The 17759-nt window shown below is 39.5% G+C and overlaps 2 protein-coding genes across 6 annotated transcripts in view; both read left to right on the top strand.

Annotated features, from left to right (window-relative positions):
• Positions 1-16093, top strand: part of LOC111158756 (nuclear cap binding subunit 3) — a 34341-nt gene extending 18248 nt beyond the window's left edge. The window contains exons 7-14 of one of the 2 annotated variants that reach the window (XM_022521011.1): positions 478-586; positions 2448-2547; positions 2842-2945; positions 4752-5043; positions 6615-6769; positions 8253-8414; positions 9254-9416; positions 9889-10669. In XM_022521011.1, the coding sequence (XP_022376719.1) occupies positions 478-586; positions 2448-2547; positions 2842-2945; positions 4752-5043; positions 6615-6769; positions 8253-8414; positions 9254-9416; positions 9889-9997 (1194 nt within the window). In that variant the 3' untranslated portion in view covers positions 9998-10669. Of the gene's footprint in view, positions 1-477; positions 587-2447; positions 2548-2841; positions 2946-4751; positions 5044-6614; positions 6770-8252; positions 8415-9253 lie in introns of both variants that reach the window. The other variant, XM_022521012.1, reaches the window with a different exon arrangement.
• LOC111158754 (integrin subunit alpha E) overlaps positions 14416-17759 on the top strand; it is a 74550-nt gene continuing 71206 nt past the window's right edge. For all 4 annotated transcript variants that reach the window (XM_022521008.1, XM_022521009.1, XM_022521007.1 and 1 more), the window contains exon 1: positions 14416-14459. In XM_022521008.1, coding sequence (XP_022376716.1) covers positions 14420-14459 — 40 coding nt within the window. In that variant the 5' untranslated portion in view covers positions 14416-14419. The remainder of the gene's footprint in view (positions 14460-17759) is intronic.

Raw genomic sequence — 17759 nt, 5'->3', positions numbered from 1 at the left:
GGTGGGTCAGTGGGTTAAAGCCTCTGCCTTTGGCTCAGGTCATGATCTCAGGGTCCTGGGATCGAGCCCCACATTGGGCTCTCTGCTCAGCGGGGAGCCTGCTTCCCTCTCTCTCTATCTCTCTGCCTGCTTGTGATCTCTGTCTGTCAAATAAATAAAATCTTTAAAAAAAAAAAAAAAAGAACATACATTCTAGTAGAGAAGACAGACAATACACAGATACACAGATATATAATGTCAGAAAGTGAGGAGTGCTATGGAGAAAAGTAAAGAAGGGTAAGCAGATAGAGAATGATGGAGACTATTCTTTTAGACAAGGTGTTCAGGGAAGACCTCTGACTTAGGAATGTTTCAGAAGAACATGTGCTGTCCTGCTTCAAGAATTGTTAAAGAATGCTTTCCCAATGGTGACTTTGCTACTGAATAAATATGAAAGAAGCTTTAATGTTTATATTGAAAATGCTCTTTTTTCTTAAGTTGGACACATTGTCTCAAGTAGAAGAAGAGTCTCTGCTAAGAAATGATCTTCGTCCAGCCAACAAACTTGCTAAAGGAAATAGGTTATTCATGAGATTTGCTACAAAAGGTAAATGTGATATTTGGCATTAATTTTTAGTTTTATTCTAAGTCATGTATTTTTGAGTGACATCCTTTTCTTTTGAAGAGGAAGTTAGGTCAAGTAATCTCAAAGTCCCTTCAAACTAGAATGTTCTATGCTTGTGAAATGATGGCTTGCTGCCTGAATTGAATTTTACACTTTGAAGGTGATTGTTAGCTGTTTGTATACTTTTGTGATTTCTGGCTAAATTAAGTTATTTTCTCTTAAAGCTAGTTTGTTCTCTGTGCTTTTCAGCCAATTTATCTTCTGAACTATGAAAACATTTTTAAATTACTTTCTTATTCACCACAGCAATATCCTCGTGGACATTGCTAGTAGTGCCAGTCAGCCTTATCCTCTAAGGACCTAAAAGCCTCCTAGGCTCTCTGTGCACAATGATTCTGGTGTGCATTAAAATATATATGAAATTTGAATATGGAATACACTTCTGGTTCATTTTTCTTGACTGAGACATGTTTAAAGAGTCTAGGCTCGTTATTTTATAGACTGCCCCTCAGTTTGTTTTTTTACTATATCCTCCTGGTTGAATCAGACTGTGCATATTAGGCAAGAGTACCACAGAAGTGCTGTTGTGTCATTTGCAGTGCATCATATCAGGACACACGTGATATTTACTTGTCCTGTGTTTGGAGATGTTAGCTTTTCTCACTTAGTTAAGGTAATGATTGCCAGGTTTCTCCTGTTTTCTGTTTGTAATACAAAAATTGGCAGGAGCTACTTTGAGATTATGTAAATAGACTTTGGTTCATCATACTTCCACTCAGCATCCATTGATGACTTTTTAACTCTACATTTCTTTATTAGTTGGCATTGTGCTTAAGGAAAACCTTTTTCTTTTTACCCATTTATTTACTTATTTACTTAATTGTACCATTTAGGTTCATGAGTCTTATTTTATTCAGTGGGTTATTCATTCATGTCTTTGTTTTGATTTACAAATCTTCTTGGATTTGGCCAGTGGAGCCCCTTCAAGCTGTATTATTTTGACATGCCTTCATGATTCTTTGAACACTTTCATACTTTATGGCACAGTAAAACATCTTGTTTTTCCATACTCAACATGTACTATCCCTGTCCCAGATCTGAAATCAGCCATTTCTCCAAGCAGCTGGTTGCATGTCTTTTAAAGGGTGCACATACTGGCTTGTGCCACTGTTTACTTATAGCCCTGGATACGTGTGCCTTGGTATTCATCTTCTGTAATCAGTGAGTGCCTCAACGAAAATGTGTATGATCAGTGACCACCTTTTCTTTCTATTAACTGGCATTTTAACTTGATGAAAGTGATATATTCGAGATAAATGGTGCAGTGCTGTTTTCTTTAAGCCATTTTACAAAACGTCATGATAGATTGGAAAAAATGTTTTACAAGATATATGGAGTTATGTATAATCTGTTTCTTTAATACTGATTCTTTGTTATTGGAGTGTTGTCATTCAGAAACAAATGTCATCTTTCAGGGGAGCAGGAAAAATGCTACCTCTTCTAGAAAGCCCTTTTCATTCTTCAACAGCTGTAGTGACTAAAGCTCTCGTAAGCTTCCTGAAACCTTGTATGTTGTGTTATTATTGTTGTTAATAATATTTTCTCTATGAGGTCAGTCAGCTCCTTAACAGCAGCTTAACTTCATTCATCTCTATTTTGCTCCACCTGCTCTATACTGCACTGCTTTTTAGGCACTGAGAGTGAATATTTGTAGCATATCTTTCCCTTTTGTTGGCAGATTGTGCTGATCTGACCTCCGCTATGGAAAACATATTTTTAAACCATTCAACATTGTCTTCATACCAGTGGGAAATCCTAGGTAACTGTCGTAATTAATTTTTAGATGACAAAAAGGAACTTGGAGCAGCCAGAAGAAGTCAGTATTATATGAAATATGGGAATCCAAATTATGGAGGCATGAAAGGAATTCTTAGTAATTCTTGGTGAGTCTAAAACTTTACAGTAGTTCAAGTAGTACTTAAGTTTTTCTTAATCCCTCAGTTGGTATTCTGCTGTGGAATGTCAACACCATGTGTGCACTCAAAGGAAGACAAGAAGAAAGAGTTCAAGATTCTTAACTCTGGGGTAAATGGTATGAAAGGCTGAGTTTTAGTTTCACATAGAATGTCTCTGTTTCAGTACTTAACGTTCCATCAGTGTATAGTTGAATTTAATTAGTGGATTTCAAAGTCCTTCCTGTTGGTTTTTGACGATGTGCTTATTTTGGAATGTTGCAGGAAGCGAAGATATCATTCCCGTCGCATTCAGCGGGATGTGATCAAGAAGAGAGCCCTGATTGGGGATGACGTTGGCTTGACATCCTATAAACACCGACATTCCGGTAGTTGCCTGCTCAGCTCTTGGGTAGACACATGTTTGGCTCCCGAAATCATATTCTTATTCTTAATACAGTCTTTTAAGGTTCCAAACTTTATCATCCTCTCTTCCTTGCCCTCACCCTCTGCCAACATATAGGAAAGTAAGTCAAGTCACGATTAATTTTAAATTGCCCATACAAAAGAGGTCAAATGATTTAATAAAAGCTGTTCTAACAAAAAAGGCCAAATGTGACATAGGAAAAATTGAAATAAAATTTTCTATAGGAATCTAATTTTTCTACTATTAATATCAAAAGCTGCATGAAAATTTTTTGTTATTTTATCAGATGACTTGATTTTATTATTTCTTTGTCTGATGATAAAAATAGGCTGCTGTGTCTAATGTTTTATGCTTATTGGCTTGTGCACACGAATACCTCTGTTAAGTATCATGACTTGGGTTTCATTTTGTTTGTTCTGTCCTTCCTTTCCTTCTTTCTTTCTTTTGGTGCTTATGTAAGAAGCATTTTCATTATGTTTTTATAAAGATTTGTTTCTAATTTTAATCTAATCTGTAGAATTTTCTACATGCTTTGTAGAACTGCTAAGTCAGCATACAAACATGGGATAACATGTATACGTGTTTATCATTGTAACAGGGACAGGTGAAGTCTATCATTTTTATTTAATGCATATATCCAAAGTTGTATATTTGAAATCTGTATCTTTAAAAATGCACATACTTTTCTGTTACACAGTTACAGGTTTCTAATTTCAGTTACTCTAAGATATTCTTATCATATAATCTTTATATTGTATTAAGTTAAAAAGCAAATTGCCCCTAATTCTGGCACTCTAACATAAACAACTGATTTCATTTTACATTTTTCTTACTTGTCTCTTTTCATAATAAATATAATTGTTAACATATATTTTATAGTCTTCTCCCACTTAAAAGCATTTTTCCATGAACTTTAAAGTTACAATTGATTTTCATTATTCATAGTGGTTATGTTTTATAAAGTCATTGTGATCATTGATATAGTGAATACTAAACCGTTCAGAGACTCTGGTCGTACCATTTTCATCAACTGATCAATATATAACCTTCTTGGATTGTGTTTCTGTTTAAAGACATCTTATTTAATACATATTGTTGATTCATTAACATTGGACTCACAGCCAACAGCACTGTATCTCATGCTTGAACAAAGCTTATTTAACACATGTTTATTCTATAAGGCACATCACAGCCTTCTTGGGCTTAGGAACTCTAGACCGCTTTGGCAGTAGACTTAGAGGACATTTTTAAAAATTTTTAAATGAAATCAACAAAAGCCACAAAAATATGAAAAGCATGGCACTTAAGAAACTGCAAAAAGAGCACTTGTTTATAGTATGAGAGCTGAAACAAGAAACCAGAGTGTTGCCTCATTTGACCTCAGCTGGGAATATGCACATCTGGTGATTCAATTTTTTGCCACTATGCACATGTTCACAAATGACAAGAAAACAACACCAAAAGTGTTGGTGTGGAGTTACAAATAAATTTGGCTAATTTATAAATACAGAATTCATGAATAATGACAATCGACTGTACTTTAGATTACTTTATTATATTCCATCAGGTTACTAGATCATACTTTACCTAGCCATTCTTCTGTTGTAGGTATCAGGGTGGCAACTAGATTGGCACTTACATAGATAATGCTCCAGTAAGATCTTGGGCATGGGAACCCCACCTTTTGAAAAGGTCACCAATGTAGAGTAGAAAATCAGATTTGTTAGTTTTAGTGCTTTTCCTAATGGTTTTTGGTTAAATTTCTTAGGACTAGTAAATGTTCCAGAGGAACCCATTGAAGAGGAAGAGGAGGAGGAAGAAGAGGAGGACCAGGACATGGATGCAGATGACAGGGTGGTGGTGGAGTACCATGAGGAGCTCCCAGCTCTCAAGCAGACCCGGGAACGGAGCACATCTAGGCAGTCCAGTGCCAGCAGTTCAGACTCCGATGAAATGGACTATGATCTAGAACTGAAAATGATTTCCACTCCTTCACCAAAGAAAAGCATGAAAATGACCATGTATGCTGACGAAGTGGAATCTCAGTTGAAAAATATTAGGTAAAAATATTTTTTCTCTTTAGCAATGCTACCTTTTAATTTTATTTTAAATACTAATTTATAGCTTTCTCTTAACTCCTCTTCATTCTGTAATCGCTTTTATCTGTTTTCTTATCAGTCCGTTGAAGAATTTGAAAAAAGCATCCAGTTTTTCTTGTAAATACACCAGAAGTAGTCCTTGTTATAAAAAATGAGATAGTAATAGAAAGTGAAAATCACCCATAATGTCATCTTTCTGAAAATAACAGCTTAGCAATTGAATTAATAACTTTCCTGCCAATTTTATTCCTATACGTAAAGCATGGAGAATTTATATAGTTCTACAAAAATGAAGTTGTATTTATATTGTTTTGCAGTGTGCTCTTTCTGTTTAATATACTGAAGATTTCTGCTATTTTTTCACCCAGATATAGTACATTGTTTGAAACTATCGTGATTTATTTAACCAGTTCCTTATTGAAAGACATTTAGGTTTCTATTTTCTTACTGTTGCATTAACTAGATAAATTTCTTGAATCCCAGTTATTGCACAAAACTACATAAATGTTTAAAAATGTGATGTTGCTAGGAGTGCCTATGTGGCACAGTTGGTTGAGTATCCAGCTCTTGGTTTCAGCTCAGGTCATGATCTCAGGATTGTGAGATTGAACCCCACATTGGACTCAGCATGGAGTCTACTTAAGACTCTCCTTTCCCCTCTATCCTTCCCCATCCACCCCTATTCTCGCATGTGCGTGGTCTCTCTCTTTCACTCTCCAAAATAAATAAATCTTGAAAAAAAAAATTGGTTTTGCTAAATTTCCCTCCAAATAGGTTTTACTCACTTTATAACCTGTTACCTATTACTCACCAGTCTTAACCAGTCTTTCTAATTTTTGCTAATTTTGTGGACCAAAAAATAGGTATTTTAATGTGTATTTCTTTGATGACTACTGGGGATGAGCAGATTCCTGAGGGCAGATAGCATATGCACAACTCAAAGTGTTGGGGTCTAGGGGTTCTCTAAGTGTTCTTGGTAGTGTATTTGGGGAAGGGAAAAACAATTCAGTCTAATTCTTTTGTATGGCTTTGTTCATATCCTTATTTTTAGTTTTCAGAGAACTTTCCAGTGTTGAATGCTGCCAGAATAATGCTGGTGCCTAGCATGGTAGTAGATGTCTTTGACAGAGAAGTCTGCCCTTTACTGTAGACTCTTGTATCTTGACCACAGCAAAATCACAGCCTGGGTGAACAGAGATCTGTGAGCCCTTTGCAGGCCTTACTTGACGTTGTCCTAGAAGGGAGGGGACTGGGATTCATAATTACACATTCTTTGATAGTTTACAGATACCGTTTGTGGAAACCACCCTGGAAAACTCAGAAACCTACTTGCCCTGATTGATCTCTTTACAGCAGGCTGATCATATGTTATTGTAAACAAATAATTATTGGTATATGGTATTTGTGAGTGAATATTGGCTATATTAAATTGGGCTTCTTAAATTGTTTTCTCCGAAGTATATGAGATTATTGCATAGTCATTACCCTGTAGTTGAAGCTGGTTAATTGTACCTTTTTTTCCTTTTTTAAAGGAACTCCATGAGGGCAGATACTATATCCACAAGCAATATCAAAAACCGAATTGGTAACAAATTGCCAACTGAGAAGTTTGTAGATGTCCGACATCTGTTAGATGAAAAACGTCAGCACACACGTCCACGGCCACCAGGCAGCAGTACTAAGTCAGGTATTGTTCAGTTGTGTTTCTGAGCTCCAGAAAGCAAATCAGGACAGAGATAGGTCCTTGGATAAAACATTGCCAGTAATGAACTGCTGTAGTTGTCCTAGTTCATCACTTCTAAATTTTGCATTAGGTATTGGAACTTTAGGACATGAAAAATAATCATACTTTCACAGTATTAGCTTTCAATATTTTTGTTCCAGTTATTTTATTCTGTATGTCATTGATACACTTTATACATAAAGATGATAGAAATTAAGTTGAGTTGTTGGTCAAGAATTTGAACTAGATAGTATACAAGTGCAAAGTAGGTACTTGGCGATGCCTGCTATGTGCTGGACCCTGGGTTAGATGCTGTTAGAGTTAGGGAGTGTTAGAATCTTTGGAGGGGATGCAAAGTCAGCATAGAACTTAGATGGAGAAACACAAGTGCACACATTCAGGTAATTCCATTGCAAAACAGAATGGAGTAAGTGCTCTGATACATCTATAAGCTGTGGGCTGTGGGAGAATAGAGAGGAGGTAGATCTACGGGGGTGGGGGGGAATTGTGCAGGGCTTCTTAAAGAAAGTGGCTTTAGAGCAAGGCTGACGGAAGGAGTGGGATCTCTGTTAGCAAACCTGTTTTTTTGAGGTGGGAAGTAACCTGATCTTATATCTATTTTAGAAAGATAAATTTGTGGCAGGATGGGGTAGGGTAGAAAGTCAGATAAGTAACAAGGGCCTGAACTAGATCAGGGAGAGTGGAGGTGGAATGAATGAGAACATCAAACCTTGTGAAGGAAGAAGACTTGGCACTAGGAAGTGAGGGAGCAAAGGGAAAGAAGCCAAAAGGCTCAGGCCTGAGAAACCAGAAAGTTGGGGATGCTGCTCTCTGAGATGATAAACAAGATGGATGAAAGCCCCAGTACAGTGACTGGCTAATAAACATGTTGTTTACATGCTGTCATTGTTAGAGGGAACTCGAGAGGACAGATTTCTGGAGGGATTGGAAGGAGGAAAAACAAATTTGATTTGACATATCTTCCCTTGATCCTTTGGTTTTTGTCAATCTCATTACATTTACTGTTAAATATAGTAAGTTTATTAAGAATTCTTTATATGTTGAAAGTTTTCCCCTCAGGGAACTTACAGTAATGTTTGTTAGCTGAAATGTTTGTAAATTCTTTAATATGCTTGGTCCTACTTAAAAACACACACACACACACACACACACACACACACTTGCACAAAAAACAAAAAGAGCTGATTTTGTGGCAGAAGTTCCTTTCTGGAGCAGTTCTTTTCCACTGAAAGCCCCTATGTCTGACCTTTCGTAGGGGAATCCAGACTGATTATTTAGAGAGAAGGATTTTAGAAGTTTGATTTTGTAAGGCTCTTTGTCATCATTTGGGGAGATTTGGCACCAGGTCCTCTAGGGATCTCAGGTTGACAGTATGGTTAGCAAAGCGCATGTTTGGTCACAGTAATACTTTTTTTTCTTTTTCTAGATATACGCCAGCGGTTAGGAAAAAGACCGTATTCTCCAGAAAAGGCTTTTAGTAGTAATCCAGTCTTTCGGAGAGAGCCTTTTTCTGATGTACATAGTAGGCTGGGTGTTCCCAGACAAGATGTTAAAGGCCTCTACTCTGATACACGGGAGAAGAAATCAGGTTGGTAACACTTAAAACTGAGTGGGATAGGAATTGGGTAAGAGCAGACTATAGCATAGAAATACTTTGTTGGTCAAAGGCAGGAAACAGCATATGTCAAAAATAAGTTACTTTTCCTCTTCCATTATAGTCGTTGTCATAATTGTAATAATAAGGGTATGGAAAATTTAGAAAATAGGAAAAAAAACCCACCTTTGTTCTTTCTGTTGAGCGCAGATGCTTTTTAGGCTTAAGTCTCTATTCACATCTTTGTCAATATACATATTCTGCTTTGCTCATACAGGATTTTATTGTGATCATTTTTCACATTGTTAAATTCTTTATAAATAAAATGTTTAATTACCTTTATGGTGTAGTATGCTATGAAATTCTAAACACATATTTCTCTATTGTTAGATATTAATAAAGTATATTTTAAAAAGTATAGTGGGATAGTGGGCCAAATCTCTGAAAGTGTACAGTATAGCAGGCCTACCAGTTTGCAGACTTAATAGCTGGTAATGATCTGGGAATGGCCCACTCCTGGCAGAATGAAGCTCTACAGAGAATGGTGAGTCTCACCAGGGAGGGCAGGTGTAGCATAAGCAGCTTCCCAGGTGTTTCTGTTACACACGGGAGGCACACGTCCCCTAGCTGCGAGACCCCAACTGGGTCCAGATCCCTCAGTTCACAGGCAGGGATGATAGCCAGGGAAATGAGATTATCTTCCTAATGCTGCGCAGAGGTTACAAGAGCCATAGACCCCTCTCAAGAAGGGCAGTGCCCCTTCTTCCTCAGTATTACCCTGCTTCTCAGCATTGATCGACCACCAAAACTGAAATGTCTTCTCACCCAAACAGGTAGTTTATGGACGCGCTTAGGATCTGCACCCAAGACCAAAGAAAAGAACACAAAGAAGGTGGATCACAGGGCGCCAGGCACTGAGGAAGATGACTCTGAGCTGCAAAGGGCGTGGGGGGCTCTGATAAAGGAGAAAGAACAGTCTCGCCAAAAGAAGAGCCGGTTAGATAACTTACCATCTCTCCAGATTGAAGTTAGTCGGGAAAGCAGCTCTGGTTCAGAGGCAGAGTCCTGATGCCCTTGGGGCTAATGGCAGCTGCCCTAAAATCTGACATTCTCATGCAGGGTGGGGTGCACAGTAGGAACCTTTCCCCTCCCACCCCCCACAGGAGTTGGCGCCCCTCCTGCTCCTACACAGTCACCCTCAGCTCTTGCTGCTTCAGCAAGACATGTTAAGAATGTGACATGTTTTGAAGGGCATCTATCTATCTTTTGCTTCAGAGTAAGAGTTCTGGGCCCTCAGTTCTTTCCCCACTACCCCACAAGCTTTACCCTTTGAGGAGAAGGCAGCCCTCCAGATTTTGTAGACGTTTTTCTTAATATTTTTAACATTGTGTCTTTTAAAGAAATGTTTTACACAGTTCATCCAAAGAGCAGAGAACTGAACTTCTCACTATTGCCTTGGCCCTGACAGCTGTTACCAGCACCCTTTTCCCAAGAAAAGTCAATTCCCAGGTGCTTATTGGACAGCCTTCGAGGGGGAAGATGAGGGAAGCTGCCAGCTCACCCTTCCGGGACCCTAGTGTGGGGGCCGAATCTCATGGACCTGACCTCAGAGGTGCACCAGTGCCGCCCAGGTAGATAAGAGATGCAGCATCGATCGTGCTTCCGTTCCTCCCTGGGGATTTCTGTTACGGGCCTCTTAGCAATCAGCTTGAAGTGAAGATCAAGTTCAGTGCTGTGGGATTTTTAGGAACAAAAAACTGTGACTTCTGGATTTGGGGTGGATTTTTGTGCTAGGGGTGGGGTCATGGGTTAATGTTGAACAATTTTTAAGTCTGTATTATGTTTAAAAATATTAATGATTTAAAAGTTTAAATTTTTAATTTTTATATGTGAAAATACTTCCTGTTGGCTACAAGGGAAGCTCAAGTGGTGTCTTATGTGTGCTGTTAAATATATATTATATACTTTGGAAGACGGCAAGGAGAGGAGTCTCATTATTTTTAAATGATCCTAATTGTATAGTCTGTCTGTTGTATATAGTGTTCAGACTTGCTTTTTGGCCACTGTAGGAAAAAAATCCATCCATCTGAGATGGGGTCCTGTTGTTTATTATCACTTCAGAAGTGATACATTAGTATTTATTCTTTGTATTTCCAAGTTCTGGCACCTGAAGATAATTTTAAAACTGCCAAATAAGATAATAGTTACAGAGATTTTAGTTTATTTCTCATTTACTTCTAAACTCCTTTCAGATTATTTTAAAGGCAGTAGATTATTTTGTCTTCCTATTTGATCTTTATTTTGAAGTATTTAATGTTTGTATTCTTCTGCAGGCTTAAAAATAGTGTTTCACTTCAGTTCACTAGAACTTAAGAATTAGAGTAAGCCCTTGTCCCGTTGTGATATCACAACTCCTCACCTGTCTGGAGTGTTTCAGTACCTGGTATAGTCCTGGATTCTAAGGATCTTTGCTTGTGGCATTTAGAGTTGATTACAGTGTGGTGTGATTGAATGCAGAACACTGCTGCTAATAAAGGAAGGAAAGGGCTGCGGGACTTGAGAGCTGCAGCAACTGTACTGTACCATGTTTTGTTGGTTAACCTGCTTTTCACTCCCTTTGGAAAGATTAGAGGCTGTAACTATGGTATATGTTTCCTCTTCTGGAGTGGATTCTTGGAGAGAGATGGTTCTCTGCCAGTTGAGACCTAATGTTTCTGAGGTTCCTCCCTTTTTTGTTCTGTGGAGCATACAGCTGAGAGCCAGATTCTTGAGACGGGGCAAGGTTTGGGGACTTGGTAGAGTGAGAAGAAGAAGGACCTGAGAGTCGGAGACCTGGATGCCAACCCCTGGTTTCTGTTCCATCTGTCCCATCTGGCAAATGAATGGGCTGGTACCAGAGCTTCTGACTTTGTTGGTGCATCTCAGTGGTGTTTTACTCTTCCTGAAGCAATGGTTATGGTGGGCTGGCCAGCACTGGTTTCTCTTGCATGTGTGGGGAGCGTCAAGAAGGGCATGCGTGAGGTTTTGGGCAGGGATTCATCCCTATCCCATTTCCATTACAGTCTCTGGGTCTTCTAGTAGGACAGAAATATCCTTGTGGTCAGGGTCCTAACTGATGTGGTCTCAGCAGTATTTTAAAAAAGCCCTTCTTCTGTGTTTGCCAATCATGACCTTTTCCACCAGTAGTTTGGGCCCATCTATCCCATGGTCTAATAGCCCTTGCCAGTCTCCTGCTAGAGATCAGGGAATGCTTTCTGGAAAGGTGGTGGTATGTAGTCAAAACTGGGCCTTTGATCTAACCAAGAAAAATGCCTGCTTGGGCAGCCTTGCAATTCTTACAAATATACAGACCCCAGAAAAGTATCTTAGAAAATTTTACTTCCCCAAGTTACTGTTGGCCACCTCCTCTCTCGCTCTCTGGCCCACACTCAGGCACTCAGATCTTGCAACATCTTACACGTGCTCTGAATGCCCAGGCCCTTTCTTTGGAGTTTGGGAGTGAGGGTGGACTGTCAGGATGGTCCCTAAGTGGCAGCTCATTGTGCCTCGGTCCTCCTTATGTATGTGGGCTTCAGGGCTACACACTTTTCTATATTCTTCTTAGTCTTTATGCATAAGAGATTACAAATACATTTTTGCTGCTTCACAGTAATTTCAGATACCTCATTTCTGTTTCCTACTTTCCCTCTTGGGAGAGACGCCAGCTACCCAGGAGAACTTGTGGAGCTTGTGACAAGCCCTCCTCTGGCCCCTTTGTCTGGTCCCATGAACCCTTCCCTTTAGTTCAAATCACTGTCTTCTCCCACTTTATCCCTGTGACAGCCTCCTCCCTGATCTCTTCCCCATATCGCATCCCTCCATCTCTGTTCTGTGTACTACAGCTGGGATGAACTTTTGTTGTTGTTTACAGCTTGACAGCTATTATTTACATAGCATACCCCTTCACTCCTTTAAAGTATACACTTCGAGGTCACTTGGCTATCTCAGTTGAAGGAGCATGCGACTCTTGATCTTTGGGTTGTGGTTCAAGCCCCACATTGGGTGTAGAGATTACTTAAAAATAAAAAGTTCTAGGAAAAAAAATAAAGTATACACTTCAGTGGCTTTTAGTATATTCGAGTTGTGCAGCCATCACCATAGTCAGTTTTAGAACATTTTCATCACCAAAAACAAACCCTATATCCATTAGCAATCATTCCCCAGTTCCTCTCCCCTCCTGGCAACCTCTGCTTTTGGTTTCTATGGATTTGCCTATTCTGAACGCTCATGTAAATGGAGTCATACACTTTGTGGCGTTTGTGCTTGTTTTCTTTCACTAAACATATTTTTGAGGATCATCTGTGTTGTAGCCTGTATTAGTACTTCTTTTTGTTAATGAATAATATTCCATTGTATGAATACAATACATTTTATTCATCAGTTGATGGACATTTGGGTTGTTTCCACTTTTGGCTGATGTGAATTATGCTGCTATGGAACATTTATGTACAAGTATTTGTGTGGTTATGTTTTCATTACTCTTGGGTTATATAACTAGGGTGGAATTGCTGGGTCATACAGTCTGTCTTAACCCTCTGAAGAACTGCCAGACTATTCTCCCAAATGGCTGCATCATTTTCCATTTTCCCCATTAGTGTATGAGGGCTCTAGTTTATTCACAATCCTTGACAACCCTTGTTATTTCACGGCGTGAATTGGTATCTCATTGTGATTTTGATTTGCATTTCCCTGATGTCTAATGATGTTGGACATCTTTTCTTGTGCTTCAGAATGAACTTTCTTAAAGTTTTTCTGTTATTTTTCTGCGTAAAACCTTTCCAAAGCTTCACTATTGTCCTTGGAATAAATGCCAAACTCCAATGATAGTTCACAAGACTTGTCAGAATTTAACTTTTGGTATCGTTGGCCAGTTCTCCCCGCCTCCCCTGCCCTGTGCCCACTAGCTCCTTGGACCCATCTTGATCTCACCAGTCTTTCAAAATCTGCTCAGTGCTTTTCTTCCCTAGCAGTGGCACACTCCCCTGGCTCTTTCTCCCTTCTACTTAAGCTTTGCCTTCTCTTTTCCCTCATCCTCAAGGACTTAAAGACCCCTCCAGGTGGCTGCCTCCAACTTCCAGAGCCAGGTTATGGGCCCCTGCTATGTATCCCACAGTACTGCCATGAATGAGACTCTGCTCATTTTAGGGTTGGGCTATACAGTCACACCTAAGATAAAAATGGAGTGTAATCAAAATTCCACTTGGAAATCCTGGGGAAGGTGCCATGTTGAAAACCAGCATCATGGGTTCCTGCCTGTGTGGGACCATAGTTTCTTTGGTTGAGTTACAGGTGAAGTGATTGGCCTACAATGAAGGCCATATTTTGTAAAAAAAAAAAAAAACAAAAACAAAAACAAAAAAACAAACAAACAAACAAAACACTTATTTTTAGGTGTTAAACTCACTCAGGCAAGCAACTCACTTTTGAAGAGGCTCTTGGGAACTGTAACAAGCCACAGGTGTGGCAGGGCACAAGCTTACCTTAGGTGAATGGAGGTGAAACGGCCCAAATGACTTAAAATTGCTTTGCTTTTTCCTTGTTTGTTTGGTGTTTTTTTTTTTCAACTTTTTCAGGAAAATATACCATTGTGTTTGCCTAAGTGAAATGTGTGTATGATGCCAAATCTCTGTAACTATCCCCCAAAGCCAGCACACCTATACACTGAATTGTAATGTCCTATTCCTACTTTGTCTTTTTTGCTAGATTGTAAGCTCCGTGAGAGCAGGGACCAGGTCTGGTTTGTTCGTGGGGGTTTCTCTAGTCTTAGAGAAACCTGGCAGGTTATCTGTAAACATGCGGTGAATGTGTAAGTCCCCCAGCTGCAGGAACAGCTTCATTCTCTGAGGCCTTTGGGTCCTCTTACAGGATAGTCCTTGTTTTCTGACTTGTACACACGATACTTGATGTTCATGTTTTATTTTCCCTTTTAGCCTGTGAGCTCCTAATGAGCCGGTGTCTTCATGTTGTTATCTCTGTATCCTCCCACCATGCCAGTCCAGAGTAAGTAGTACTTAAAAAGTGTTTGGTAAATGAGTGAATTATGGTAACAATCCAGCTCTGACTCCTTTGCCTACAGGCTAGTCGAATTCTAGCTGACACTACCAGATTGAAAAAGATGAATATTATTTAGAAGTGCATAAACTGTACAAGAAAAAAATGTCATTAATTAGACCTCCATAAAATTCAAATTTTGGTGATCTGGCCATATCTGAGCTGAAGTTTACCTGCTGTGTAAAGAATTTGCAAGAGCATCATGTAGAATATTTTTTTGGAAAGCATTCATCTGCCCCAGGAGAGCAGGAAGGGAAGCTGGCAGCTGGATGAGAGGCCCCAAGGAGGAATTACTGAGTCAGTTCTTAGCTTTGGTTCCTATTGGAGAGGAAAGTGGTGGCAGTCCAAAGAAGGCAAAGAGAAACAACTTGTTCAGGCAGCAGCTCTTTGGCCTCCAGTAATAGTCCACCTCTCACTCGGAGCATTCTTAAAGTTACGCTGAAATGCTAACAGCCCGTTTGGATTAACATTAACAGCAAATCATGGCTTCACAGATTAATTAATTGCTGTACAAATAAATTTGGTTACGAGTATTTGCTTTTAAACTTTATATAACAGGAAGCAAATGAGAAGTTAAAGCCTTTTTTTTTTCTTTAAGAACTAAAAGGACAGAATGTTTTTGATAATTTTGAGAATATCACACTTGCTTCAAGGCAGAATGTTATTGCATAATCTGACCAATGAAAATCCAGAACTTTTCTTACATGTTTATAAAATAAATCTTAGAAGAAAAAATATGGTAGCATTTTTTTAAATAAAATTCTATGAGCATTTCACAGGATTTTTATATTCCTGGGAACAGTTAGAGAAATGCTGGCTCAAAAGCCTATTTCAGATTATGAAGCACTGAAGTGGGACTTTCTGTGCTATAAATAAAACTCTAGAGTGTGGGTGGTATTAACCTGCCAAAGTCAATTCCCTGCCCTAGGGTTCTTACCTGTTTTTGCTTCAGCAGTTCGGAGGCCCTCTTTGCGTGACCAGATTCATTAGTAGGTGAAACTTTGTGTTTCACAAATTGCCTGTCACCCTCACTACTGACTGATGTAGGTTAGTGAAGGCAAGAGTCCCACACCATTGGCAGGAGAGGAGACATGACCTTCCTATCCCTTCCTGGCTTTTTGTGTGTTTAATCATGTGGTGCATCCCCTCTTGTCATTGGCAAGGAGTACTCAGGAAGCCTAGGAGTTTGCACTTTTAGCTCAGGTAGAGTGTCTTTGGAGGTTGGTCAAATAGAATAGTGTCAGACTGGGTCTAAAGCCCTGGGGACTCATTTTTTTGCACACACAAACTGGAGAAGACTGAATAAGTCCCTTCACCTCTTTGGACCTCAGTTTCCCTGTCTGTCAGATGAAGGGCTCAGCTGGGATGGTCTCCAGGTTTCTTTCTATTGCTAATGTGAGTTCTAGGATCTTTGCTCTACTTTTGTAAAGACCATTAGAAGCCTAAGTTGAATAGGAAGGAAGTTGGGCAAGCAAGAGGCCTAAGCCCTTGGACCCTTAGTCCATAAACCAACCCCTCAGTTACAGAAGAAAAAGAGGATTCTCTCCCTTGCTTATTCCCCACTAAGCCCACCTTCCCCAACACACACACACACACACACACACACACACCCACCCACCCACACCCCAAGTGTTTTATTTGGGAGGCTTTTTAGGAGGTAGTCCATTGTATTAGTTTAGGCTGCCATAACAAAATACCATAGACTGGCTTAAACAACAGAAATTTATTTTCTCACAGTCTACAGTCTGAAAGGCCTAATGAGGGCTCTCTTCCTGGCTTGCAGACGGCCATCTTCTCATAGTGCCCTAACATGGCCTTTCCATTGGTACATGCACATGGAGAGAAAGATCTCTCTTCCTTTTCTAAGACTGCTAAGCCTATTAGGGCCATATATTTATGACCTTAAATTATCTCCCTTAAGGCCTTTAGACCTTATCTCCAAATAAACTCAAGTTGGGGCTTTATGGCTTCAACATATGAATTTGGCAGTGGGGCACACAATTGAGTTCATGACACCCAGTAATGTGAAAAATCCCAGCATATGTTTGTGAAATGAGGTCTCAGCTTTTTAAAAGCTCATGAATGGGAGGAATTTAGACCCATGGGTATGAGGGTAGGAGGATTGTAGTAGTTCAGAATCCTGATACTGGAGGAAAGCACTGAAGTGGGACTTTATGTGCTTAAGTCTTAAGTCCCAGCTCTGCCACTTACTAGCCATATGGCCTTAGGCAAGTTACTTAACCTCTCCAGTCTAGTATCCTCATCTGGGAAATCAGGATAACCAAGTAGGTTGGCTGTTAGGATGAGATGAGGGCTTTGCATGGAAGGCCCTTGGCACTGAATCTGGCATTCCCTCCTTAGTGCTCAGTCAATGGCAGTGATTCTTACTGTTCCTGAGACTTCCCCTAGGTGCCCTTTGCCAGCAGTCCTGTCTCAGTAAGTCCTCACTCTTCCAAATTTCCTCTACCCAGCTTCTCAGGACTCAGAAGGCTAATGGGTAGTTAGAACATCTTCTGTGTCCAGAGGCGATGAGGCAAGACGAGGGGAACTGCCCCGTATCCGCTGGTGAGTGCAGATATCAGAGCTTTTGACTCACTCTCAAGACAGGGAGCAGTTAGTACTTTTATCTCTTGCTGAACAGGTCTTGTCCATCCTGTAACTTTTAAGACAATTTTGAAATAATTTCAAAATTACAGAAAAGTTTCAAGGATAGGACAAAGTACATTTTGCCATATTTTATCATTCATTCTTTCCCTCCTGCCTTCTGTCCCCCCATCTCCACCTCTGAAGCATGACCTATTTGAGAGTGACTTGCATACACCTGTCCATTTACCCCTGAATATTTTAGTGTACATTTCCTAAATTTCTTAGGAAATAAGGACAGTTTCTCATATGACAATGACATAATTATCAAATTCAAGAAATGTATAATTTTACCTAATTAGTACAGTAGTATCTAATCTTTAGATACATGTTTCATTTTTGCCAGCTATCCCAATAATGTTCAGTAATGTTTTTGAAAGCTTTTTTTTTTTCCTGGTCTATGATCCAGTCCAGGATCACACTGCATTTTGTTTCCTTTCCTTAGTCTCCTTTAACCTGGAACAATTCTTTAACCTTTGTCTTATGATACTGATGTTTTTGAAGAGTTCAGCCCAGTTGTGTTGTAGAATATCCCTCAAGTTGGTCCCTTATCATTTGTCTAAAACCTATATGAGGTGCCAAACAGAAGCATTGTAGAACACAGTC

This window comes from Enhydra lutris, unplaced genomic scaffold (assembly GCF_002288905.1).
Source record: "Enhydra lutris kenyoni isolate GAN:26980312 unplaced genomic scaffold, ASM228890v2 scaffoldscaffold63, whole genome shotgun sequence".
NCBI lineage: Eukaryota > Metazoa > Chordata > Mammalia > Carnivora > Mustelidae > Enhydra > Enhydra lutris.
This window is presented reverse-complemented; position numbering and strand designations above follow the sequence as displayed.